This window comes from Chaetodon auriga, chromosome 11 (assembly GCF_051107435.1).
Source record: "Chaetodon auriga isolate fChaAug3 chromosome 11, fChaAug3.hap1, whole genome shotgun sequence".
Lineage (NCBI taxonomy): Eukaryota > Metazoa > Chordata > Actinopteri > Chaetodontiformes > Chaetodontidae > Chaetodon > Chaetodon auriga.
The window spans coordinates 12,187,691-12,215,290 of NC_135084.1; the positions used below are offsets into that span (position 1 = coordinate 12,187,691).

General features: G+C 41.9%; 2 protein-coding genes across 2 annotated transcripts in view; both read left to right on the forward strand.

The window, feature by feature from the left end:
* The first annotated feature begins 1,570 nt into the window (after positions 1-1,570).
* kcnk1b (potassium channel, subfamily K, member 1b) lies at positions 1,571-9,828 on the forward strand. Its single transcript, XM_076742990.1, has 3 exons — positions 1,571-2,095; positions 3,910-4,305; positions 6,675-9,828. Exons 1-3 carry the CDS (start codon positions 1,741-1,743, stop codon positions 6,929-6,931), a joined length of 1,008 nt encoding a protein of 335 aa, XP_076599105.1. The 5' UTR covers positions 1,571-1,740; the 3' UTR covers positions 6,932-9,828.
* An 8,505-nt stretch (positions 9,829-18,333) lies between these two features.
* slc35f3b (solute carrier family 35 member F3b) overlaps positions 18,334-27,600 on the forward strand; it is a 48,043-nt gene continuing 38,776 nt past the window's right edge. The window contains exons 1-2 of the mRNA XM_076743694.1: positions 18,334-18,499; positions 19,448-19,662. Of these exons, the coding sequence (XP_076599809.1) occupies positions 18,399-18,499; positions 19,448-19,662 (316 nt within the window). The 5' untranslated portion in view covers positions 18,334-18,398. The remainder of the gene's footprint in view (positions 18,500-19,447; positions 19,663-27,600) is intronic.

The window sequence follows — 27,600 nt, forward strand, 5'->3', positions numbered from 1 at the left end:
CATAATGTGTGTGTGTCTGACTGAACTTCTCAAATTAATATAGTCCTATATTCAAAGGTTTACTGCAGTCTTCAGCAGTAGTCTACACAGCACCCACTAAAGATTTGTGATTCAAGAATATGAAAGTGCAAAGTATGTAGTTCTGTGACAAATTTAGGCAATGTTACACAAAACAACAGGAAAATCGAGGGGTCAAGCCTTTATTAACTGTAGACTAGCAGAACAGTAGAGAAATATGGTTACATTCTCTGAAACCCCGAAGAACAATAAGGTCAGAAACCCACTTTGGCCTTGTTCATTGATCTGAATCGATTTTAAATGTCGCACCAGGAATTATCACAAAATGCAATTCTCAGATGAACCGCACGTGGCTTTGGGCATGACATGACAGCAAGTTAGTTTGTGATTTACTATCAGAGATGTTTATCTTCAAGCTGAAGTGATGCTATGATTATCACCAGTGAGCCTAGATCAGACTGATCAAACTGTACTCGTTTATGAGCAAAATGATGTATTACACGTGAGCATAACAAAAAGACGAAAGAACAAATACAAAAAATAGTGCTGGTCTTCATCTTTTCATTTCCCAAGAAGCATTTCAGTTACATATATCTAAATCTGTATAAAACACGTTTGATTTTATGGCTTTTTAAAATGTCATTTAACATACCGGCATATTCATTTCCTTATCAATCTCCTTCTGGATCAACTCTTCATGAAGGAAAATTCCACAGCGCATACAAATAAATCCTTGCCAAAACACTAATAGGCATATCAAGAATAACACGTCAAAGCTGCTATTAGCTGCAGCTGCAACAACATTTCTAAATGTTAAATTTGTCGTCAGAGCCAGATATCCGCAGGAGTACGCCTATTTCATGCACTCTTTTCAAAGTTCATATTAAAGCGTTTTTCATGTGCAGCCTGATGGGCCTGTTCTTCCTGAGGCCGCCCGTCTCTCCACGCCCCAGCTTTCCCTGCAGTCAGCCTGCTTTATATTCTGCGAATCGAGGCGTTTCAACTTCCCTCTCCCTCATAATCGCCGTCTTTGCAGAGGTGCAACAGGCGAGGGGGGACGGAACAACGGCCGTCTGACGTTTTTCGATGGTCCTGAATTGAAACTGAAACACACCTGGGAGGAGAGAAATTCTGACGTCACACGGCCTTTGTCGCCGCCACATCACCTGCTGCCTTCACGTGCCATTTGAAGCTCGGTAATTTGTAGCTACAGATTCAGGAGACTTTAACTTGGTGTTTTCCCCCCCTAAAATAGCATAAAAAAGGAAATGGCAGGAAAGCTGCGTAGGAGTAACATTTTTAGAAATCAGGCCCTAAATTGCTTATTTTTCGGCTAAGATAGCGGTGGTTTGTAAGGAACTAATGGCAGAGATGTGTGTTCTTCTCTGGAGTTAAAATTATTTTTAAGTCTTCTTACATCAGCAGCCTACTTGTATACCCAGGATGCCTCTAATTACTTGGCTAAAACTTCGGATCTCGCCTTCTTTGGTCAAAACATAGTTCCGCTCTTCGTATACTTCGACATTTCCGACTACACGTGAAAGCCTCAAGTGTCACAGCAGGTTTGGCGGAGGGGGAAGCGAGTCCTCCTTTGAGCTTTGTCTGAAACAGCATTCCATTCCGTAGCTTCTATTTCGGCAAGATAACACCCGAGGCGGTAACATTACTAACGGTATCTTATTTTCACTATTAATATAATAGTACCGAGGTGATATATTGAAAATGCTTCAGTCTCTAGCCAGCAATTCGTGCGTGCGGTTGATACAGAGTCACAAATCGACGTGGTATTTCGCATCTCTGGTGTTGGGGTACCTCCTCTATCTCGTGTTCGGGGCTGTCGTCTTTTCGTCGGTCGAGCTGCCTTACGAAGACCTCCTGCGTCAGGAGCTGAGGGCCGTCAAGAAACAGTTCCTCCAGGAAAACGAATGTCTGTCCGAGGAGCGCCTCGAGCGGTTTCTAAAGAAAGCCCTGGAGGCCAGTAATTATGGGGTGTCCATCCTCAATAACGCCTCGGCTAACTGGAACTGGGACTTCACCTCTGCGCTGTTCTTTGCGAGCACCGTGCTGTCCACCACAGGTAGGTGTGGAGGTCACAGTGTAGGGCAGGTGATGCTGCAGCCCACCAGGTGCGCTGCGAAAGATACATGTTTATAACATACACTTTCAACCAGCTGTAGTCTGAAGTAGGCCTTGTTTTGGCCTTTGTTCTGAAAAACAAAACATCCTTTTGTCTGACTTGCAGGGTGAGGCTCTTCTGGGCCACGCTAACCTGTGGTCTACAGAATGTAACTGGACAGGTGGTGGAAAATAAGATGTGTCATGCAGATTGTGATCATTGCTGGGTGCCAGAAGCATATTTAACGTCCCTTCCTTCATGTTGATTCAGAATACAATGCTTCTTATCCCAATATATCAGTCAGGGGTTCAAAACAATGTGTTTACATGCCCGTACTGTAAAGCAAGAGCAAAGTATGCAACTGTTTTCCAGACAGAAGCAAAAGTGCCAGAGACAGAAGCACATAGACTTGTGACAGTGTTTATGTCAACATCATCATGTCCCTCCATCCCCCCACCCCCCCAAGCAGTCACTTATTCAAATTTAGGCAAATCCTTTAAACAAATAACTGAGTACAGTTGTCTTGAGGCATTTGGACAGGTTAGCATGACATTGTGAACAGTCGTTTTCTGTTATCTAACACTGCACAAAGCAACACGGCTTGCAGATGCTTGTCACACAGGATACCTGGGGAACTTTAGTCTGACCACACGGCAGCAGTTATCTGTGAGATTTCAACATAGCGTGTACAGCAGTGGCTGACTGGCTGCAGGAAACACCTTTTGTTTAAGTGTCAAAAAAAAATCATTTTCTGGCTCAACAGACTTGACAGACATCTAGAGCAGATAGAGATCTGACTCTTTGCAGTTTTCTGTTTTTACTCTCACGTGTTTTGCTTTTAGTAATCACAGTGACACTTGATCCTCATTTTTTTTCCTATTAAACACAATAAATCAAACACCTGAAATCAACTGCAGTTGGATATATGCTCTTACCTTTGTTACTCAGCAGTTACGACAGACAGAGCTGACAGAGAGACCATGATGGCGTTTGTTTTGATCCTCATTGGTGTGCTGCCATACGTTGACCTTGTTCATCGCAGAAGTATTGAATTTCTAAGCAGAAGTTAAAAGTGAATTGCTTGGGATTTTTAACACATCACATTTTAACACATCACAAGCAAAACCTCGTGCTATTTCTTCATTTGCACACTCTCGTCAGTGAGTTCGGGTATTTTTAGAGCTCTTGTTAGGTCCACTTCACACAAACACGTTCGGTTTTTGCAGCAGCACCTCCTTCACATCGACATAACCATTCCCAGAGATCATCCTCCACCTGAACTGCTTTAATTGAGCCTGTGCTTTATGTATCTTCCGTTCTTCTGTTTAATGAGTCTCATTTAATTAATGACTCTGTTCCTGTTATTTCATTTCTCAGTGAAAGTGTGAACAGGGCATCACCTTAAAGGAGCATGTGTGCTCAGCCAACACACCCTGTGTGGAGAAAATTTAAACAAGCCAGAAACAGGTTGCATAAAGACAGTGTAGCAAAGTCGCAGTGAGTAGTAGCAGTTGTGTTCCAGTAAGTGCAGAAATGATAATTTCCATTAAAGAAAATGAAGGTTAATGTCACACACAAAATGCACAGAGATGTGGTTATTGCCGTGTACTTAAAAAAACACTTTAATAGAGTAGTATTTACCATAATACTATTCTACTCTGTATGCGATGGTTGAAATATTTGATAGAATAGTTTTGCTTTCATGGAAACCTCTTCCAGCTGCAGCTTTCTTCATTGTAATTGAGCCTTTTCCTGTCCGGATTGTCGTCCTGCAGGATATGGTCACACAGCGCCGCTGTCGGATGGTGGGAAGGCCTTCTGCATTATCTACTCCATGATCGGCATCCCCTTCACCCTCCTCTTCCTCACCGCTGTGGTGCAAAGGATCATGGTGTTCAGCACCCGGAGGCCGATCATGTACATCCACATGCACTGGGGCATGTCTAAGCCGCTGGTGGCCATCATTCATGCCACGGTGCTCGCCATGTTGGCCGTCTCTTGCTTCTTCCTCATCCCTGCTGCCATCTTCTCAGAGCTGGAGGAGAACTGGAACTTCCTGGAGTCCTTTTACTTCTGCTTCATTTCCCTCAGCACCATCGGCCTGGGAGACTACGTACCTGGAGAGGCTGTCAATCAGAAGTTCAGGGAGCTCTACAAATTGGGCATCACCGGTGAGTGCTGATGATTCCTCATATTTGGAGGTCTCAAATGAATCCAGCTTGCTGTCCATTTTCATCTTTACTGAGGTGTTTGTCATGCTTCTGCGTGAAGCATTATAAACAGCATTTATATGGTCAAGTTACAGTATCCAGAAGACATTATGGATGGGATGACTGGCACACAGCAGTTTTATTGTTAGCGACTGTGTTTCTCATAGTCTGACCTTATTTCTCATAAACTCCAGTGCTTCCTGCTGCAAAGAGGAAATTACTGCTGGCTTTGTTTGCACTGGAAACATTATTATTTGAGCTATAAAGCAATTCATTAAAAGAAATCCTATATATGTCACACTGTGCTGCACTGTGTGACAAGTAGTACAGTGATGGTCTCAATATGTTCACGTTAAATGGTCCCAATGTCTCCGAACTGATGTTGTAATGATTTACCTGTGTGAGAATATCACGCATAGCAGGTTTTATGATGGAGATCTTTGACCTTCCACGGTGTTACACAATCAGCGGGGTCTATAAAAGTTAGGTGAAAAAAAAAACCTCACACCGTGCTTCAAAATTACAAATACTCAGGTTGGATTCAGCCATACTTGGTTTCTCATTGGAGCAATTTTAGATTTTCATAGACTGATGGATAAGACGTAGCTTAACCCTGATTTACAGCTGTAAACCTGTTTCAGTTCGAGCTTTTAATATGGCAGTAGCGGCTTTATCTCATGTTTGCTCACATTAAAATCACAAATTAGTTATTGCACTTTAATTTATAATCTACACAAAACTAGACCAAATGACACAAGATTTATTGGTTTGCTGCTTTGACGAATGCAGTTTGAATCATCTGTATAGATTTAAAAATAGGCCACTATTGCAAAAGATAAAAAGTGATCAATACACAAGTGGTTAATACCCTGCCCTACTCACACAGAGTGTCACAGAAAATGCTACTACAGGAAGCACATGTATATTCTGCTGGAAATATTTTCAACTTCTCAGCAATGCACAGCTCGTTAAAAGGAGTTCAGTTGTGATAGCTGTTTTGCTCGCTTTTACACACTTTAGCTATTTTCAAGCTGCTGTGTGCTGACAGAGAGCGGCGAGGCATTGATTGCATTTTCTGGGTGATTGTGCTGCTTGCTGTCAGCAGCACTGCCAGGGCTAATGGTGACCAGGTTTTTTTTTTTTCTTTTCCTTTTAAACTCAAATTCAAGCTGTGGGTGTGCATGAATGCCAAACTCTACTGCAGTGTGCCGTCACCTACGTGTGTGTGTGTGTGTGTGTGTGTGTGTGTGTGTGTGGGGGTGTGGGGGTGTGTGGTACGCACCAGCCAGAGAGACGTCATTCAGCAGGCACAATGTGTCAGTCTGTAGGAGGAGAGAAGGCTGTGACAGAGTGCGTTTGTTTGCTTGAATAACACCGGACACATTCGTACAGCTTCCTCCATGAAAAACGACACTTCTGTATCGGAAGTGACGCTACAGCTCTCCGTGCTATGTTTGGAGCGTTCACGCAGCAAAACTAAAACACAGTTTGCCACAGATGATGAACAATTTGTGTCAAGTGTTTGCCAGTGCCTTTGGCGATTCGCAGTCACCACTTTTGTGATTTGCATGTAGGTGAGAGCACTCCTCTGTGTATGTAGGCGTTGACTTCTTAACTGAGTTCAAACAAAACAGCATTGCTTCAATGCAAATATACAGTAAAAGATGCTCATTTTAACACACCCCTGATAATGCTGTAATACTCCTACTAATTATAGTATAAATGGTTGCAGTGCTAATACAGCAGCTGTGTTACGGTTTATATAACACCGGTCTAGACAGACTTTTGGTTTCTAGCAGGTTTCATAGGGGTTTTTCACGCTGCGAGAGATGCTGAAAAGTGGAAGTGAAAGAAAAACGTTTTGCTGCTGGCTCTAATCAACGAACTTTTACGGGGGATTTCCATCATCGTCTGAAACTGTTCCTCCGTTTTTCTCCTCCCAGCTCACCATTCAGTGAGCACACACTCCACTGCCCTCTTGTGTCAGTGTATATAAACAACAGGTTTTGGGACAGGAGAGGAGAAATGCACTATTTGTGTTTGTCCGTTAAAGCAGCTTACAGAATTCATAACCTAGATTATTCTTTGTAAATACAACATTAACATTTCATCAGCAATTGCTATGATTAAAATAACATCAGGTAGAATTGTCCCATACATAAACTCACTGTTAAGTTCTAAAAACATACTTAAGTAACACAAGTAACTTCTTATCAGGGTTATAAAAGAATGGTCATGGTTTGTTTTTGATGTGGTGATGTTTAATACTACTCACTGCACCTAATTACTTCCTGTCTTCTCTTTCCTTGCCTGTGTGTTTGACCCGTCAGTCTACCTGATCCTGGGTCTGATAGTCATGCTGGTGGTGCTGGAGACGTTCTGTGAGCTGCAGCAACTGAAGCAGCTGAGGAAGATGTTCTACCTGAAGAAGGAGAAGCCGCAGGACCGCCTCGCCATTTTGGAGCACGACCACCTGTCCTTCACGACTGTGTCCAAAAGAGCCACAGTCCACAGTGAGGACAAACCCCATACGTTTGTTAGTGTCTCAACGCTGGTCTCTCCCAACGATGACCCTATGATCCAGTAAAAACATCTACGGAGCAAACATCTATTGAAGGATGACAATGTGAAAGTAGGAGGTGATACATGCAAGACTATAAATACATAGAACGAGTAGATCTTCAGTCTCAGCTGTAGGCATTCTGCAAAGCTCAACCCTGCAAATTTTAGTAGTAAAACTAGTTGGAACTATTCAGATCAAGCAAACAATCTAGTTTACCAAACCACAATCCTAATATTATAGTGCTGTGCAGCAGAGATTCAATTTACGTGCATGAACAAGAGAGAAAATTCATGTTTTAACAGCGACCATAAAGACAAACTCAGTGATAAAAGAAAAGCCTTCTGCTGTATTTATGACTCACAGGAGCTAAGCTCCTTTATGAGCTGGATTATTTATTGCATATTTAGGAACATTTTAGAAAGGAATTGGCCTCTTGCTGATCTAGCTGAAATGTAGGACAATTTTCCGTAGTCTGTAACAAAATAGTACATATACAGTACATGTGTGTATCTTCTAAATAAAGATGCTTGACAGGTACGTGGAATGTACATAATCAGGTAAATGTTTTAAGATGTACAGTACAGTACCATCCAGAATTAACACACCTATTAAAGATGAGCCAAAGTGTAGCCAAAACTTCAGAATAACTCAAGTAATTATCACTATTTGAGTTCAGAACTGGCTTCCATGTTTCTTTCAGATGGAGCTTTGACAGGATATTCTGTAATGCACCATGGCATGTTTTCTGGCAGTGCTTGTTGCAGACAGATCAAAGTTTCGTTGGGTTGTTTTCATGGTGACTGGATCCTGTTCATTTTTCTTTGAGAACTTTTTGAAAGTTTCAGGGGCCTGTTTTTCCATTTCTAATGTGGGTCATGTGGGTTGACTGAAAGAGAGGTTTCAGTTTTCAGATCCTGATCAAAGCATCCAAAAGAGTAGAAAATACATTTGATGAACAACTGGTGGGCTGAGAGTGTGACATATTTGACTATGAAAGTTTGCAAAATAACAGGCATTGTTCAAGAAACTCCCAAGGAGACACAGTTTACTCTGCATGTACGAGGGCAGTGTCACAGTCTGTGTTTTGTAGCACTGTTGGCTCATCTTTAGAAATGTGTGAACTATTCTGGTTGCGCTCCACATCTTCATGTTTCATTGTAAGGGAACATAGTTGTGTGCAGATGTGTGTATTTTCTTAACATGTTGCAGTGGTATTTCAAAGTTGTCCATCTGTGATGAGAAGCACTATAACTTATTGATTTGTCTGAATGGCTTAATGTGTGCTGGACTGTGTGAAAAGGGAAGTGAGGTTAGCCTAGTTTAAAAAGGGAACCCCAGAGGGCCAGCCGGCCCATTGCATTTTACTGTCAATAAAGAGAGCTCAGTTTGCACATGTACTGGCGCCGGGCAGTAGTACAGAAAAAGTAACAGTTTTTTTATCTGAAAGGAAAACATTTCATCAAAGATTTCAAAACAGGAGATATTTTTAATGGAGAAATAATACTGTACTTTTATTGTGGATGATCTGTAAAGGCTTGGTTATTGCTCTGAGCAAGAGAAGAGCAAGACATTGAACAGAAGCTACTTCACTGTATTTACATAAGTTGAATGTAGAAATGTATATTTTTGAATATGAAACGAAGGTTTACAAAATCTTGTTCGTAATTAATGAACTTAATTCTGTACTAAAAACGACACATTCGGGAAACCTCAAAAGCAGCAAGAGTGCAGCTAAAACACGCCAGTTCTGACTATCTAGCACATCCGTTTTTAATCTGCTCGCCAACCAATGATAACCTTCCATGAATGGAATGTAAACCAGTGGATATACACAGTTTATACAACAGCACTCCTCTTGTGTCTTTTTTAAAAGTTCTTGTATCTGGAGGGAAAATGTTGATGGACTTAGTCATTTCCTGTTGTTATCTGGCACCAATAGACACCCACACATGCAGTGTAACATACTGCTGTCATGCAGACTTATTTGTCATATTTACTTTTTAAGAATTTCAGCTTTGTGTCAGTCTCTGTACACAGCCCAAGTTCTGACCTCATCGTTCTCTGCTACATCGCCACATCAAGACCCAGTCACAGCCTTGTATGAAGTCTTGAATGTGCTGTTTTTTTATGCTGTTTGCTGCAGTGAGATTCAAGGCCTGAACAGAGTGCCGCCTTGCTCCGCTGGCTCTGTTAGTTTAGCAGCGACAAGTCTACTTGCGCACAGGTGTGCTGCTGCAAAGTGTCATGACCGTATGCAAAATTAGCTTCGACTGTGTCCTCATCGGAGATACTCACTGATCTTAAATATTGTATTTAATAGATCAGCGGGATTGTATTTCATGTTTTTTTTTTTTTCCGCCACTGTAAGCCTTCATGTAAACTGTGACGCATTGATACCTTTCATATTGTCTGCCGAGAAAAATGGAGAACTTGAATTTTGCCAAGCTTGGGTTTTACTGTAAGGTATTCCACTGTTTTGTAGATACATAAAATAGACTGATGTCAAGGCTTTGACCCTTCTGCGTTACAGTTTCCAGCTGTGCTTTTCATGCACGTGCAGCTTGTCCTGAAGGTGAGAGCTGTCAGGTGAGGTAGTGCTAGTTCTGTTCAGGTAGCAAACATTGTGTCAAGGATTACAAATGGAAGCACACTGACATTATTTATTTCTGCTGATAAAAGTAACATGTTCGGAGTATTTGGAACAGTTGATTTCTGTATATATTTCTTCAGTTGTCGTGGTGCGTACTGTGATTCACATGCACCGTTGAGTATTTTAGCGTTACAGTACCAATAGTGTCCTACAGGATTTCCATGGAGCACCAAGGTTTCATGTAAAAGTCAGTCTCAACATAACAAGTGAATCCATGAACTGTAAGATATCAGTGCATCTTAAATAAAGTTGTTGGTTTGTTATTACTTAATCTGACTCTTGTTAATCATTTTATCAATAGTTACTGAAACCAGCTGATTCAGTGGAAGGTCATGGGTGCACTGGCAGCTGTTTCAGCTGTCACCCTGCACCGACACGTGTGATTATATAACGTGTATTTACCATAAAAGTGTACTTCAAATGAACACACTCACTCAGCCAGGCTTTTGAACACACAAAACCACTTGATCAAACGAGAAAGAAGAGCAAAACAAATGAATGTGATTGATGTCATGGGTAGCATTTTTAAAGAAACACATCAATTGTTGGTGCTTGAATACTTTATTATAGTCGTTCGTCTCAGCTTTGAATATGAAACGTGGGTGTGGACTCTGATGTTCAGCACATCTTTGTCTCCATCACGGAGGAGCAGTAATTGAAGTTGGAGGTGAACAGCAGGGTCACAGAGATCCCAGCCAGTGATTAACAGCACATGCTTTCTTATTTGAGCATGAGAAGCAATGATTTGCACATCAGACTCATTAGATGTGGGCCTTCATAAAAGAGAGGACATTGTTAGCTGTTGAAAGATGCTGAATCATGATGAGAACCTGCGAAGACCAAGAAAGCTCTAAAATTTGCTGTATTTATCAGTGACATTAGTGTAAATGTACAATATCTGGCACAAAGAAATCTGTATGAAAGTGTGTAGTGTGATTGTCCGATTCTTGTCGAGCTCAGTGTTCATCCCAGTACTACAGAATATATTGTATTTAATGGCCACAGGCTGAATACTACATGTGTCTCTGAAGAAGGTGAGTTTAATTGGATACGTTTCTGGTGCACTTTTATTTTATTCAGCAGCTGTTATTTCTCATTGAACAGAAGTGTAATTACCTCTGACATGCAGGCACCTCTCACTGCAGAGCCGCTGAGCTGCCATCCATGTTATCAAGTTTAACCACGTGAATAAAGATGAGGGGAAAGCAGCTCCTGGCAAAGTATTTATTGGATGCACATTGTGCCCACACAATTACCTGTGGGGTGCACAGTAATCGAAAATAACTGCTGAAGATGTCAGCACAGTATAATACAGCACAACTCTAAATAGCAATTGTGTCTGTTCATTTACGTAATGACAAGTCACTGTAATAAGATTTGCTTTAAAGTATGTACATTATGTACCTTCGGTCACCATAAAACTGCACCTTCATTTATGAAAATATAAATATTCACAGATCACAGCCTTGCTTTGGTACAAAAGATACTAAGCTTCATCAAAAACGTAATATAAGTATAATCTAATCAGATGGCCCTCATCCCATTAAAGCTATAGGCAACCACCACATGCGCAGTTAACGCAAACAGCAAATATCTTCTCATTAAAGTGCATGCGATACATCAAAATGACATGATACGTTATTGTTTGCAAAGAGTCAAGTTTTGGGCTACTGTAAAAACATTGTGATACAACATGGCGGCCTCCATGGAAGAGGATTCTTATTTTCAGGTGATGATGGACCAATGAAAGCATACTTTTAAATATTATTTTCCATCTCTGCAATATATCCTGCTAAAGCCACACTGGATACGCCTTTAATAGGTTAAAGCTATAAAATATGAACAAAACCAAACACATAGACAGTAGTTCTAAAAAAAAAATACAGCTACATCATTCATTGCCTGCAGGTGGCAGTGTAAAATTAGCTATGTATTATTTAATTTGCCTGGAAGAGGTGGCATTGGCGTCTCAGAATTTGCATGCGTTCACTGCTGCTGCTGTTTACTTTGCTTTGCAGCAGGTGGCGCAGGTTGGCATGTGTGGAACTGGTCAGACAGTGAGCCCTTGTAGCAAATCTGCAGCTTGCTAAATTTTAAAGAATGAATGATGTTCGTGAGTTCTGGTTTTGAGTGAGTTACATGTCTGTTCACAAATATGTCAAAAAATTTGAATGAAAAGAGTAGATGTCATCCTTTGACTGGACGTTAAACGCTCTGCATGCACAAACAAGGTCTGTGCTTACAAGCAGAATGAGATCGTATTTGCTGACTCAAGAGACTCCACCAAAATATCTTTGGCACATGGCCAGCTAAGACACACATACACTTTGGGACATCACATCTTTCACTGCCCCACACTTCTCTGCTTTAGTTACTTTTAATTTGTACCAACACACACACTCACGTACATGCGGTCCAGCTGTCAGTAGACGCAGCCCGGCTGTCAGTCAGGAGTGTACCAGGGCTGAACAGGACTATCCCCTGCAGGCCAGTCGCTACACACCGGACTGAAATGTACTCACTGCTTCCCGTCATTAATATTGCTATTTGATCTTTTTGCTTCATTCATATGCACGCAGGAAACTACCTGCGCGTGAGCCGTGAAAAAAAAAACAAAAACCATTCAGCTTTATTTTTAATCCTGCATCCGGAGTTATTCTTATCTCCATGCTGAAAGTGAGAAAAGCATCATTACGCTGAATGCAAAGCTTTTCTTAAGGAAGCCAGATGCATCTTCACTTGGATTAATGTGAAAATAATGCAAGACACTCACTTCAGCAAAGCCCAAGAGTACCACACGCTGCAGAGCCGCCCTGGAGAATATTGTGCAATGCTTGACATTTCATCAGTCAGATTTTACAGCAAGTCCATTGTTGCAACTTTGGCTCCTCGTGCACCAGTGGTCCAAGGACTCTGGGGTCATCCAGGGCAGGGGGTGGGTTGGGCTGAACTGAGGCGACGACTGACATCTACCCTATAGCACCGCTTTCTGGTGGTGGTGCAGCTCTATTTATATCCTGACACACACACTGGGACTATGGGAATGCATGAGGCCTCAAGCACAAACATTCCCCACTGCCAACTGTCTAACTGCTCTCATTCGCTGCTGCAAACACGATGCTTTTATTTTGCTGGAGTAAACGGACTGTTGATTATGTTTTCAAAATAATAACACTGATTTACTTTTATTATTAATGCACCCAAGGAATCACTGAAATGAGATATGGGATTGCACATTGGGGATTGTGGTAGTGCATGGCGGTCTTACTGTCTTGGCATATACACCATCTACAGACATGCACATAGCAAACACTTAGCAGGACATACACTGTGCCCTAGTTAACTCTGTCATAAATGTATAAGCGGTGAGACAAACTGACAGGACAAGAAGAAAAGAGGAGAGAAGGGAAGGAGGGGTGGATGGATGCCACAGCCACAAGCATTCTCTCTCTTGCAAACACTCTGCAGTGAAACCTCCGTTTCTGCAGCGTGTGATGTTTTGAGAACATCAAGACTCGCAGCTGTCATGTTTCATACAATGAACGCGCATGCTGCACATTTATTAGATGCTTGGATCACAAACATGAATGCACGAAAAGAGCAACAGAAAAAAAAAAACTGCATTGTGCTGTTGTTTTCCCAAGAGTTCAGACTTCTGACAAAAGCCATCACAGGTTGAAACATCATCAGGCTGAAATATATGAAGCAGCTCCTGGGAATGCAAGAGCACGGTGCACAGTTTTCTGTCTCTCCCGCTCTGTCATCCCACTAAAGCTGACAGCCGACTTAGTCAGATCTGAGTTTGATAACCAGCTCAGCAAGCGTGTGAAAATGCTGAGAAAAATGTTGTGGCCGCTAATTGGATGACAAAAGGCAAATAGCCACAGACCAACACAGTTTCCATCACATCATAAACACACAAAGGAGCAATACTGGCTGGTTTTAATTGCCATGCCAGTTATCTAACACTATCGGACTGCCATTACAGTAACCTCAAAATGGCCTGATTTGCGAGATCTGGTCCTCAACAAGTCTTCCACCCCACGACTCAAGGAAAATAATTGGCCATAAATATTCAAAAGAAGCAATTGCTTGTTTCAAGCGGTGAATGTCAAGCAACCTTCAGGAACTGGACAGCCAACACGGGGTGACCAATTAGTGACCAACTAAAATGCAAAAACAGACATTTATTGGCCGTAGAGGTGCACATTGTCTAAGGACGATTTACATGCAAAGAGCGGTGGATTGACCTTTAAATCTAGTTAAGGACTAATGCTTTGATATGGCATGCAAGTATGTGTGTGGGAAAGAAGTAAAGAGCTGCACAATGCAGAAAAACACGCTCTTTTTATAATAACAATATGACTGTGTCAAAAGTGGTGGGAGGGACCCCGGTTCAATCACTGATTACATTTATTTGATGGCTGTAAGCACAGCATAGTTTATCATTGACGTGTTAATGAAAAACATTTTCCATAACTCCTTCTGTGTGAACTGACGACTTCAGCTGAAAACCACTGGTGAATTGTCATTTATCTGCTATTCCAGAGGTGTCTTTTCATATTAATAGCAGCACAGCAGAGAAGGGACTATGTATGGAGACATTTGCCGCTTTCATCATACATTTTTGCCTTGTTTTCATTTCTCAGCAAAACTAAAAAGTGATTATTAAGAATAGAAATCAGGGCAGTTACGGCTGGCCAGAAAAGACGACAGAAGATGCCAATCTTTGCTCCCCACTGGAGCCGCTCGCCTCAGCAGCTAACTGGTTCATGATGTTGACACATAATAGCATCAGCAGGCCCACTCATCCACAGAGATTCTGGCCACTCTCCAGCTGTGTGTCAACCTTACCAATAATGGCAGCTGAATAACAAATACACCCTTAAGAAATCATAGAGGCTCTTGGGACTACAGGGTGCCGATTCCATAAAGGTTATGTTTCCTCCTGGCTGAAATAACATTTCAACAGATAACGCCTTCTTCTGCAGCAGGATAATAGATGTGTGTCTCTATGGGTTTTAATGATAAATTGCTCCTCAAGCTGGCATATTCAAATGTGAAAAGGCTCTAATCAAATGCCGAGTAATGAGAAATTAAATGTTTGCAAAACCCCTGAGTACTTAAATGCACAGTGATGAATGTGACCTTTTTTACTGGCTCAGAGTTTCACCTCTTTTCCTGCTTTGGCCAATCAGCAGAGGTCTGTCACACTGTTTCCAGGCTGAGAGGTGCATTAAATATTGACGGGGAGAAGCGAGAGGATTTACATCATACTTTTTTTAAATTGTATGAAACTGGACACAAGAGGATATGAGAAATATTCTGGCTTTTGTTCCTGACTAAGCACTGAGGTGCACAGAGAATAGCTAAAGGGGTGGCAATGACGAAGGAGAGTGAAATCCTCAACCCAGCGTTTCATCATGACTACCTGAAGCTCTCTCCCTTTAAAATACCGCCTTGCTATGTACGCGCCGTCATATGTTCGGGGAAAAACTGATTTTCATTAGATTTTTTGTGTTTCACAATATTAAAAGTCATGCTCACTTGAGAAATGTGCCTTGTGTGAATAGGCCTTTTTCACAGAAGTCACGCCACAATAGAAGAAGCATGTGTAGATACTAAAATGAACAACAGCTGATTTCTTTTCAGGAGCTTCAGTTTCAGGGTCCTGATATTATGCATGCTGGCTGACTCCATCATTAATGTTATCAGTAATCATTCTCCTACCACGACAACTGTGTGCTGTGCTCTTTCTGTCAAAAAGAAAACTACCTCTTCTTAAGTTCTACAATTCCTACATAATGCAAATAATGTATCTTATTTTAGACATTGCATAAATGAATATAATAATATAATACATGAGTTTTGTATTATATTGTTATTACTAAAACTAAAAATACACATATAGCGGAATTCTTTTAAAAGTGATAAATAGAAGCTTTTAAACAGGGGATATGAGAGTGCTATGTCCGTGTCAAATAAGATAAACTTGAGAAAACCTGACATATATCTGCCACCTTTCTCTTGGCATCTTTCTCATGAGCGGGAAAGCGCAGGTGTGACTGACAGCATTAATGATGGCTCCGTACCATTTCACTGTTAGCAACGTCAGTGAGCCAGCATGCACAATACCAGAGCCTTAACTGTACACCTGGTTTTCACAGGGCAACATATCTGCTGTGAGAAAAGTCGATAAACCTTTTTCACAAAAGCAGTTTTTAACAGTAAAAGCACAGATGCAGTTTAATGATGGCTGCATAGTATTGAGGTGAATCAGTTCCAGGACCCAAATACGGTGCGTGCTGGCTCACTGGAATGATGCAGCGGAGAGGAGTCATTGTTAACCTTTTCGTGTTACTACAATTGAAAATGCCTGCTGTGAAAAGGCTCCAATAAACCTTGTTTTATAGATGAATTGATCATTAGAATACTTTAATAACTGGCCAGTATTATCTTTGTCAGCTTCATGCGTGTGAAGCAAAATTTGGATCATTCCCACTGTGTTCGTTTTATCTTGGCCTTGAGCTTTGGCTCCCACTTCATCACTGATCCATATTTAGAAAGGAGTGCAGTGCCCTGTAGATGAGGGCGCCAATTAAATCGCTATTAGAGGACTGCTGAAGTGGAAGATGGTGAACTGGATGGCAGCGGATGACTTGAATATATCAGTACTCCTTTTTATATCAACTGTTCTGACACTTATGGGCTGTGTCTCATGGGAAAAATGTCCACATTCTTTCGGTTTTGGCAAAGCAGAAGGTCGAACAGTGAGAATTGATTTGGCTTTGGCTGAGCTGTGAAGTTGAGAGGTGCATTATGCAAGATGAACCTGATCCTCTCCTCCCTGAGCCTGTCGATGGGAGGTGTTGACCCGCTTATTGATGACTAGACTCCACTTTTTTGCTCGAGTAAGCACAGGTCCCTACTCACTGCCCCCCCCCCCCCCCCCAACCCCTCGGTTGTGTGGACTGGGCGCTGTGGCTGGTCATTGATCGATGCAAAAACCTGTCTTCAAAAAACAGTCGGTGTATTTGTGCTGCTGTCCGCAGTCAGGAGCTCACAGAATGCCGACGCAATGCAGCGAGTGGACCACAGACCTGGGACCTATGGGCGACATTACCCCATTCATACAAGGTAGATCTCCAGTCATCCTCATAGTTGGAACTGCATGCACTGCTCAGGTTTGTCTATGCACAGAAGACAAGATTTCATCTAAACTTTGCCAAACTTAATCCAAAATGAGCATGAAATGTATCTCCTTCAGCCTTAAGTGTTAGGGGGAATTTTCCCATGCAACAAAATTCACACATTTGAATTCAGGACAGGATTCACTTTTTTAGCTGAGAGAGCATGGAAAATCTGCTACTTGTACTTTTATTGTTGCACATCTCACACTTCTGAACGCAAGAGACAAAGACAGTCACTTGATTTTAATTTCCAAGTCGATATAATCACCACCAGTGAACATAATTACACCATTACTGGAGGCATAACTCTGATTGGATGCAATCAAATCCCTGTAATTGTCTTTGATTCTGTGGTATCGAACAGAAACAACAATTTCTACTGTTTCATTTCTACCTTTGCTCACCCAGACATGTGAAATACAAACTTGAAATACTGGTGATGAAGTAGACTATGAAAAATAGACCAAAGGAGACCCCTGTGGCCTGTGGATTGTTGAAAAATCTATAGTGATAATTACTGCAAAAAGTTGTCTGCAAACAGCCTGGACTGTCGGTATTCCTGTGATATTCTGCAGGATAAAAGCAGAGAATCATTCTTTCACATCCACGCAGCACAGATAAATGAAAAGTATCAAGAATAAAGCTACCAGGAAAACAGCTTTTCTGTCTTTCCTTTTATTATGATTGCTGCATTGACAGAAAATGTTCTCAAATGTAATGATTTCACAAGACATGTGCAGGGGCTTTATTGTTTGACAGATGCTAATATCATCAAGATAATTGAACATTTGTTCCTCTGCCTTAGGTTCCCATCCACTTTTTTTTTTTTTGCTTGATAGTCTTTTAAATAACATCCAGAACACCCAATACTGCTCAGAGCCACAGGTAATTGGCCCTGTCAAATTAAAAATAAAACACCTACTTCACACTTCAGTGTAGGGTTATGTTTTTTGTTTTTTTTGTTTTTTTTTTTAATCTGAGCCAAGCAGACTTGCTGTGCCTGTCTGATTATGACAGTTTGAGGGGAAAGCACCAAAAAGAGCGCATTTGTAAAGTATGACTGCTGCTGATTGGCATGAGCTTTACTAATTACGGATTTGACGTTTTGAGGCAAAGAGCCACTGAAAAATACATTTTCTGACATTTTAGATCAGCTACAATGGAGAGTCGAGTCAATCGAGGCGCAGATATGTGCAGATTGACAGTAAAGAACCACTATGGGTCCCTGTGGGCCCCGAGACCGACAGCAAATTCAGTTTTATATTATAGAGAGATCATAGAGATTAACTGTTGGAATTCTTGTGTATGTATTTGCATGACCTTGCATATAACGTTTGGGGCCAATGTTCTAAGGTGCTGTTGCAGCTACTCCAAGTTAAAAAGGACTGCAGCTGCTACAATTCATCCTCTGTACTCCAGAGGCGCGGATAATCCCGGTGAATCCGGTAGATGGCGCTGTTGCAGTGCCTGCAGGACCCAGCAGCATCCAGAGCAGAGCGCATCCTTTTAACGTTGAAACAGCGTGCACTGTAGTGGATAGGCATATGTTAGTGGTGGTGAGAAGGAGTCGGACCATGGTACTTGTCTCCCCGTCAGCTTGGATGAGGATTTAGAGCATTTCCAGTAGCTGCCCTGCTCAGTGGCCTTGAGGATGTACGGTGATGGAGAGGGCACCGTGTGGGACCGGGTCGGACGGCCCCACCGGGACTGCATGTGCTACCTTGGACCTCCTACTACTTTGATGCCGATGATGTAAGACATTTAAACTTTTTCAAATGCCGACAAGCGACAGGCCGCACCTGTTGCGCACTTGGTTTCACAGGTGACGATAAAGTAAATTGACTTTATTGAGGAGAAGTGTTAACATATTCAGTCAAGCTGGGAGGTCCAAGTGTGATTGTCCGTGAATGTGTTTTCTGTTTTAAATTTAATTGAGGGTTATTGCACAACAGTAATTGTTGTGAGTCAGATTGCAAAACATTATGCGAACTATGATTAGGATATGGCAACACAGTGGGGGATTTTACGCGCCGATGTGCTCTGATTGGGTCAGTAAATCGTGGTTTGCGTGCATGTTGACGGTTTCATAACAGCTCAGAGGCTGTCAGGTCACCACTGTGCCACTTTGTCAGGTATAGCCTTCTACAGAGCTTTATTGGTGCAATATTAAAAGCTATATTCGTTTGATCTCACCTGCTGGACTCAAAGCAACCAGCATTTATCTCCTCTGCATGCTACAGAGATAGTTCTGATAGGCTGTTTGACGCTGTGTGGTAAGCTGTATGCTCCACTGCCTATACATGAAGCCCGGAGCTGTCAGAAGTGCTCCCTCTCCGTCTCCACAAACCACTCATGATCGATTCATTAGTTTCAAATTCCTATAAGGCTATAATAGGAGTTGCACAGTGCATAGTATACAACAGTTGCAGGACCAGTCACTTTCGCTTAGTGTCTTCCCCGCTGCTGTGGTGCGGACGCAGGGCCAGTGAAGGATGATGATTTCTGTACTGTACAAGAGAGGAGCTGCAGGGGCCCCTCACGCCGGTCTCTGCGGAACATGCAGCAGTGACTTCCCTGGTTTAGCCAAGAAGGACTCTTGTCTTGTCCGGGCGTATACAAGGTTTACTGGCTTTCCTTATTCTTTGCCAAGCGCTCTCTCTTTGTCTTATAAAACAGCCACCCCTTGTTCTCTCTTCCCAGCGGGATGCGCAAGTCGCCCGACGTGAGCCCCAGAAGGCTTTCGGACATCAGCCCTCAGCTCAGACAGCTCAAGTACCTGGTGGTGGACGAGGCCATCAAAGAGGACCTCAAGTCCTCCCGCTCAGTTGAGGACATCAACAGCGCGTCCATAGAGGAGCGGATATTGAGAATCACCGGCTATTATGGGTATCAGCCTTGGAGTGCCAGCTACAATAGTGAGTTTACATACATGCAGCTGCAGCTTGATGGTGTGCTCTGACTGACAATGGTTAACATGCTGCATGTGGGTGGATGGAGCAAAAGGACCGGGGGGCAGGGGCTGAAATAACTGTATGTGAGAGTATAATGTTTATTAATAAGCACTAACCTATGGGCAGGAGAAGTATTCAGATCATTTACTTCAGTAAAATTAGTAATACCACAGTGTAGAAACACTCGTAAAAGTGCTGCATACAAAATTTTTGTTCACATCAAATTTACCTTAAGTACTAAAACTGAAAGTTCTCATTACGCAGGACAGCCCATTTTAGAGTCATAAATATTATAGTATTGGTAATAATTATTGATGCATCAATATGCACATTACATGAATGTTGCAGGAGGTAAAGGCAGGGTATATTTTTCACTATACGGCCAGTGGATTTCACCAAGAGACCAATAAAGTCTTGTCATTATTCATAATAATACTTCATATTCTGAATGTGCAAGGTAACTCTCAACTAAAGGTAAATGTAGTGGAGCAAAAAGTAGATTGGAGTAGAAGTGTAAAGCAGCATAAAATGGAAATACTCAGGCAAAGTAAAAGTACTTCAAAATTACATGTACTTACTCACGTCTCACTGCTGCTTATGTGCGAGCATTTGCAGGTTTCTCGTTGTTACTGTGAGAGTTCGCAGGATGATGGAAAGCACTCTGTTGCACTTTTACCAACCAGAGGCACATTTAGACATTTCGGGCCCATTGGATTTAAGGCAGCACGATGTGTCCCCCTTGAATCCCAGCACTCAGCTTCTTTCTACCCGTCTTTCCACCCCCATCTTTTACATTTACCTGAAATTTAGTTTGAAAGCAAAAGCACAGGAGCTGCTGTTCGACTGAGTTGGTAAATAATGATTCAGATGGTGTCAGTCACTCATTATGATTTTCACTGAATCTAAATTAGCTCCCCTCTTCACTCTGACAATTAGTTGCCGAAGCGTCAGTGTTGCTGTTGGTTGCAGCAGACAGTGGAGCTAATGTTTGCTTCACTGGAGCTTGTTGAGCTTGGCGTCAGACAGTGCTCGGAGCAGTCGGCTCTTTGAAGCAAAAAGTTGACAACGCAGCTTTAATTTCCCTCCTTTCACTTTCTTTCTCTCCATCACTTTAATGCTGTGCACATTTGCACAGCATTAAATGCCTGAGCTGTGTAGCTGCAAGTGATCCTGGCTGGATGATGGATTACGGTCTTGCCTCACTTGGTCTGCGGCTTCATCGAAGGAGCTCTGTCTTGCTGTGGTGGTGTCAGGACAAACTGCGGCCTAACTGTCAATCATTAATCATCAGTCATAACTGTCGAGCCTTGGTTCATTTGTTGGTTTTTGTTACTCTGGTGTGGATGAATTCAGTAGGAGTTTGCTGGCCTTTAGCTGGTAGCTGGTGGAAATTTTTTGTAAATTTCATAAGAGAGACTGCAATATTAAACAGCTGCTAGGCTATTTCAAAATTCATAAGCCTATACATAACATGTGAACACTTCAGACTTCACAGAACAGCTGCTGTTCAGATCTGAATTTGTCTTTGCTTTTTTTCCGTGCTACTGCAGCTGCTGTGACAAGGGAAGGCAAAGTGAAGTAAAGAGGAATATATTCCACTACAGCCTCACTGAATGGGGGGGGGGGGGGGGGCATGTGACCATTTATCACGGTTGAAATAAAGAAATTTTTTGAAGAGAGAGGCATACTTATTTAAATTCTTAGAAAACATAATACTTTAGAGTGTCATAAGCGGGGCCCTCTGGCTGCTAAAGCACAATTGTGCCATGTCCTTTGACAGTGCTTCATATTTTCATACACTGAACTTCTACTATAAGACATATGGCATATTTACTTTGCAGTAAAAGCAAGTTGGGTAGCATTACTGCCAAAACACCGAATGGATCAACAAATACTGCTCATATTTATGGACATAAACGGTAGTAAAAGGAGTTGTTTTATTTGCATCATTTATATAAACCCCAGTCTGAAATCATCTTTTTATGTGCAGGTTATTCACACACTTCCTGAAGAATCTTAAAAACTGTGTTTCAAACTGATTCAAGCATTCAAACAGTTAATTTTCCATGCTGTCCCCCAATTGTAACAGCTGTTGTGGAAGTATTGTTTGTGAGAGTGTTTGTGTTTTTATGGAGCTGAAGGAGAGTTATGACACAAGGGTCCATTTTCCCAAAAGCACTCAGACACTCATGTTAAATGAGATAAATGGTGAGTACGATTCCAAACATGGTGAGAAAAGAGACGTCCCCCTGAAAATAACAGCCACTACTTGAGTTATACACTGCAAACGTTTGGGGACCCCGATCAAAATTTCTGTGACCGTGAATAGCTACATGAGATTACTTTTTGATTTCCGTCTCTTAGATTTTCAAATTAACAAAAAGGGAGAAGGGCCAGATGCAAAGTTTGGGCACCCTCACTGCATGGTCACCCCCTTTGACAGGTAACACAGCTTGTGAAGGCCTTTTGTAGCCAGCTGAGTCTTTTAGTTCTTGTTTGGGGAATTTTCGCCCATTCGTCCTGCAAAAGGCCTCTAGCTCCGTGAAATTCTTGGGTTATCTTGCATGCTCTGCTCTTTTGAGGTCCAGCCACAGATTTTCAATTATGTTTATATCAGGAGACTGGGAGGGCCACTGCGAAACCTTCAGCTTGTGCCTCTTCAGGTGGTCCATTGTGGATTTTGAGGTTTGAGATCGTTATCCTGTTGTAGAAGCTGTCCTTTTTCATCTTCAGCTGCTGATTGTTGGGACAAGGTTTGAGGAGTCAGAGTGTTTATAAAGCTTTGAAATGTGCATGACGTCACCTTTCCTAGTGATCACTGTGAACATGTCATAGCCCTATCAAGCTAATTTAGGTCAGAGATCTTGGTAAAAGTTATCTGAGAGCTCAAATCTCTTGAGGTGCACAAACCTTTGCGTAGTACTCATTTCCTATTTTTCTCTTTAAAATTGTACAAAACAAAAAAAAAATTGCTCTTGCTTAAAATGTTGAAGAGGATGTTTCATCAGTCCATCTTCTACTCACTTGACTGTTGACAGATTAAATTGTATTCTGTAATACAATAGTACTTTGTGGACTAAAGTCACGTTGCAAATAACATATTTCATGATGAGTTGCACTGTTGCATCAGACATATTTTTGTGTTCATGGCGATCAGGGGAAATGTCCCTTCTCAATTAATTGATGCTGCATTTTGTTTGTAACAAACCAAAGCTAATGTAAAATAATCTAGAAAAGTAGTTCGTTTTCCATATCCACACAGTTCCCAGTCCCTTCTGGACCACCTGCAGTAGTTGCAGCTGTGCTTCATTGGGACAGAAGTCCTGCTTGTCACACATTGCACACAATTGCATGCCATGTGTTGAACAGAATCAGCCCACGGCTCCCTCCAGCTCACACGACCTGACTACTCACTGGCAACTAAAAAGCAGTGGCTAATGGCTGGAGAGTGGAGGGTTGATGCTGAAGGCAGCCAATTTCAGGAGAGGTGGGAGGCTGAATACTTGTCAGCAGAGTGCAAAGAGATGCCTGTTTGTTTCATTTACCACCAACCTTTCCAAACCAGCACATGTGCTTTTTCACACAGGAGTGAGCAGAGTGAGAGGCAAAGTGGAGCTGGTTGTAAGCCATGACTCGGGCTGAGGATGAAAGGTGGCTGTGTGACTCAGCTTTTCTGTGCGAATTAATGGATCATCTAAATATCCTGAATGTGAGCCTACTGGGATCACAAGCATGCAGGAGGCTGTAATAGCCCCCTGAGCGTAACTGTCCGCCTGTGCGACACATCCAAATAGAACATGAAATCCTTGCTCATTTATCAAACCTGCATGTTAGTCATTTTCCCTTGAGTGGTGCACGTGCAAGCTCAAAGCAGAGTTAAGCAAGAGGTCTGCTTTTGATGGAGTACATGTAAGTGAATAACATGGCAGGTTTGTCCCTTTTATCCCAGGATGCCACAGCGCTGCATTCAGGCTGTGTTTAGCCTGTTCGGACCCAGCTATGTATGATTTTTTTTTATCTCAGACTTATTTGGCTTCTCTATCGGCTGCATTAGATTGATAGGGTTAGGGTTAAATATAGATATAGATATAGCCAAAATTCCAGCAATCAATTCTCTTCTCAGTGCAGATCAACAAATCATCACACAGGCCCTACCTGAGAGAGAAGCACTCTTACTGCACTGTGAAAAATGGCCACAGATGGGAGGATTGATGTGTCTATCAAAGAAAAGGTCACTGGGGACTGGAGAAAGGTTACTGAAGAGAATATATTGAGCTGCAGTATCTCTATATCATAAAAAAAAAAACTTTTCACAGTTGTCCTTTTCTTTCTGCGTGGGCTATTTGAAACTTATTTCCAATGATTTGTACTTTCAAATCAAAGAAGCAGTTGATTGACCGGTTAAAACAAACACAGATCAGTGGTCAGCTTTGATGTAAAGCGGCAGTACAATGGTAGCATCAGTGCTGCGGCAAGTCTGACATCTCATTTATGTCCATCCACCATGGGGGATTGCTTCTGCTGAATTTGAGCAAAATGTTATCTTATCAGACCTACCCACGTCATGATTAATAAAACATGACTGAATGTCCATTTCGCAGGCTCATTAGAATTATGTCTGAACAGAAATTGAATTTGATATTGCTGCTGCAGGTTAAATCTTCAATATGCAAGGGAATCACTTTCACATGCATGAAAAATGGAAGTAAAGACCTGTTCTTAAATTCAGGTTGTCATCACTTCCCCAGTTGTCTGAGGAGTCCTCAGGACACAAGACAAAAAAAAAAAAGCCCTTTTAGCCAAAGCGATACCACTTAATATCATCTTTGATCTTGTTAGTTTAGTTCATTTTCTCTTTCTTTATCTTATTGCTCAACGTTTTAGATTGCTTATGTTGGTCTTTTGTGTTCATCAAACAATATATTCAGAAGAGGTTTTTCTCACACTGTAGCAACAAGGAAAAAAACACTTCAGACTTTAGATTCTAGGGATGTAAAAGTGAGGTAGAGTGTGTGCCTATAGCAGGTCCCGCTGAAGATGGGGCCCTTAAGGAGAGCAGCTTGCCAACTGCTGGCTTTAGAATTGTTTTTAAATGTATTCATGAAAGCCAGAAGAGGTTGTTTTACATTAGAGGCATGTCCAGAGTTAAATTAGTTCAAGCTGGAAAGTTTGTTTTACTTCAGATCCTCATAGTAAAAAACTGTGCTTTCCAAGATTAGGCCTTTTCTCTGCCTGCAAATTCGTCCCTTTAGGTTTGTCAAGTTCCACTGAGAACTGAAACATTTGTCAGACAAACAGACTTTGTTCTTTTCCTAATTTACTTCCACTATTCCATCACAAATGTAACGTCCCCTCTGGTGCAAATTTAGAGCTTCACGAGGCATGAAATGAGGCTGGGTTCTATTTTGAGCTCAGGGTTTGGACATGGTGAGACGCAACAGCGGAGCAGGTTGTAGACACCCTATGCACACATTCACTACTAGCAGTAAAAGGACAGCTGGAAGGGATGGGCGAGGTGTGGGCCGACTGTGACTGATGACGGGAACAACTACTTTCAACTCAGCTGGAGCTGAGCAGAAAGGCGGGAATAGTTATGCAGAAACACACTCTCGCTTGCTCAGCTCTGTGCAGATAAATCCAGCTTGCATCCAGGCTACAAACTCCTCAAAGTCAAAGAACAAGAGTGATTTCCTAGAATCTCCATTTTACACTGTGAGGAAGACTCTGTCACCGACTGCAGACACCACATGGTAATGAAGGCACTCAGTAATACGCAACCAGACATTCTGACAAACATTTGTCATTGTGGCAAGTCCACACCTCACAATTAATCTACAGTCAAAACTTTAGACATATTCACTGTAGCATGTTGGAGAAAAGACTGTTTAATGAACTCAGATCAGTTTATTCATTGTTGAGGTGTTGATATGTCTGATGCTCTCTGCACAGTCCCAGGGCACAAAACAGAGCCAATGAGAAGTGCTGAATTATATAGAGGCCTCAGTGATCATGCACAGGTGTGCTGATGGTGGAAGATACCATATTTAATTGGCTCACAGGTGATGTCAACCTTGTTGAGGAAAATGTGTGAAAGTTTAGGGGTTCATTTGAGGTATGTAGCTGTGATGTGGTGATGCCTAGAAAGTATTCACTGTGCAACAATGATCAATTTATTTGATCAGTGGTTGATTTGTTTTGGGGGAATACCCTTGCCACCTGAGTGCAGGAGGAGGGTGGCTGTAAACCAGACAAGTGACTAGAAAAAAACATCTTTTTGCGACTCAAGCCATATTGTTATCTCTTCTTAGGACTTTTGACCCTCCTGTTGGACCAGAATGCAGTGTGGCCACAAGGTGTTGCATTGTGACTGACAGGCACAGCTCGCACTCGTTCTCCCACAGAAGAGGTGTTCACTCTCCTTTAAGTATAGTCTACAGTCAAGTGCGACAAGCTCCAGCATGTTGTCCGAGGGTCAGGAAAGGCAGTCTGAGAAATGTAGACAACAACTACCTCAAATAGAAGTCAATGAGAGAGCTTGGAGAAAGTGAGTGTCCACTAAGTAACAGTCAGACTGGTGATCTATAAGAGTGTAAGCGGGTGAAGTGTTCTTTAAAACCTGTAGCCTTGCCATTATTTACCAAATGTTGTGTAAATGGTGCATAAGATAACAGTGCTGGCATTTCAGTTGTTCATTTGTCACAGTCACATAAACATAAATTCATTTATTCATTTGCTTTATCCTTTTATTCTCTGTTTAATATGGAACTATGTGATCTCTCCTACCTTGATCAACTTTCTCCACATCTCTAGCCCTTATTCAAGCCAGGCGCCTGCACGCATGCACAGACCAGACACACAAGTCTTACCAAGGCCGATGTTCAGTCAGGTGGCAAGATCACATACGTATGCAAACAGAGTCACCGTTGCACTCAGATTTGCACATGCTCGCGTGCACGGTCATCCACAAAGAGACGGAGCAAATGGAGACAATAACAGTGCAGCATTTAGGTAAACAGTTCATCGCCCTGCAGAGTTTCATCTCTATAATGTTCTTCTTTCTTTATGCATACATTTTTAAGACACTGCTACATGTATTAGTGATAAGCATAACATACAACATCCTAAAAAAAAATCTCATCCCCAGAGGACTTGATATTCATGATATATTTAATATTTAATGTAAGTGGGTTATATGACAGTGGGACACATATTTATGAGTTTCTGGGTAGATACCAAATCCATATGGGGCTCCTGACAAGATGTGACATGTTGTCCGAACAGTATTATTCAGACATACAATCCTTTTCCACTTGTTGGTATTCCTGTATCAATAACTGTGGAGTCTTTCCCGTCACCAGAGGAGCTGAGGCGTTGCCTCTGCAGGAGTACGAGCACTGAACAGCAAATTATCCTGCTTCAGCTCTCACTCTCAGTCAACCGAGGGGACCGGAAAGTCAGCAATGATGGAACAAGTACACAATTCAATGCCGTCTTATGGGCTTAAAGTATACATGGATTCAATCAAGTATCAGCAGGAATTGAACGGGAAAATATTTTTAATTTGGTTCAACATGTTTGAAAAAGAATTAGAATCACTGATGTTTTTGAGGGTGTTGTTACAGGTTTGTGCTGCCATGTTGGAAAGGTTTCCCTGCAGTGGCACCAAAATCATTAGGACTTTCTGATTCCAACCGGTCTTGAAATCATTTCCCCACTGAGTTTAAAAAAACACTCTTCGAGATGAACAATTCAAGTTTTGTGTTCTGTCCAAGTGGTGCAAGCAAGGCTTCTCTGAACAAGTGTATTTTAGGCTTTTTTACCATCTCCAGTACAGTAGAAACAGCTTCTGTTGCGTAACATCACATCTATAATTGAGAAGGATGCATAGATCATCACACACCT

Coding starts and splice junctions, on each gene's coding strand:
- kcnk1b (XM_076742990.1), top strand. CDS start 1,741: ATGCTTCAGTCTCTAGCCAGCAATTCGTGCGTGCGGTTGATACAGAGT. Junction 2,096..3,909: donor CACCGTGCTGTCCACCACAG/GTAGGTGTGGAG, acceptor GTCGTCCTGCAG/GATATGGTCACACAGCGCCG. Junction 4,306..6,674: donor CTACAAATTGGGCATCACCG/GTGAGTGCTGAT, acceptor TTGACCCGTCAG/TCTACCTGATCCTGGGTCTG.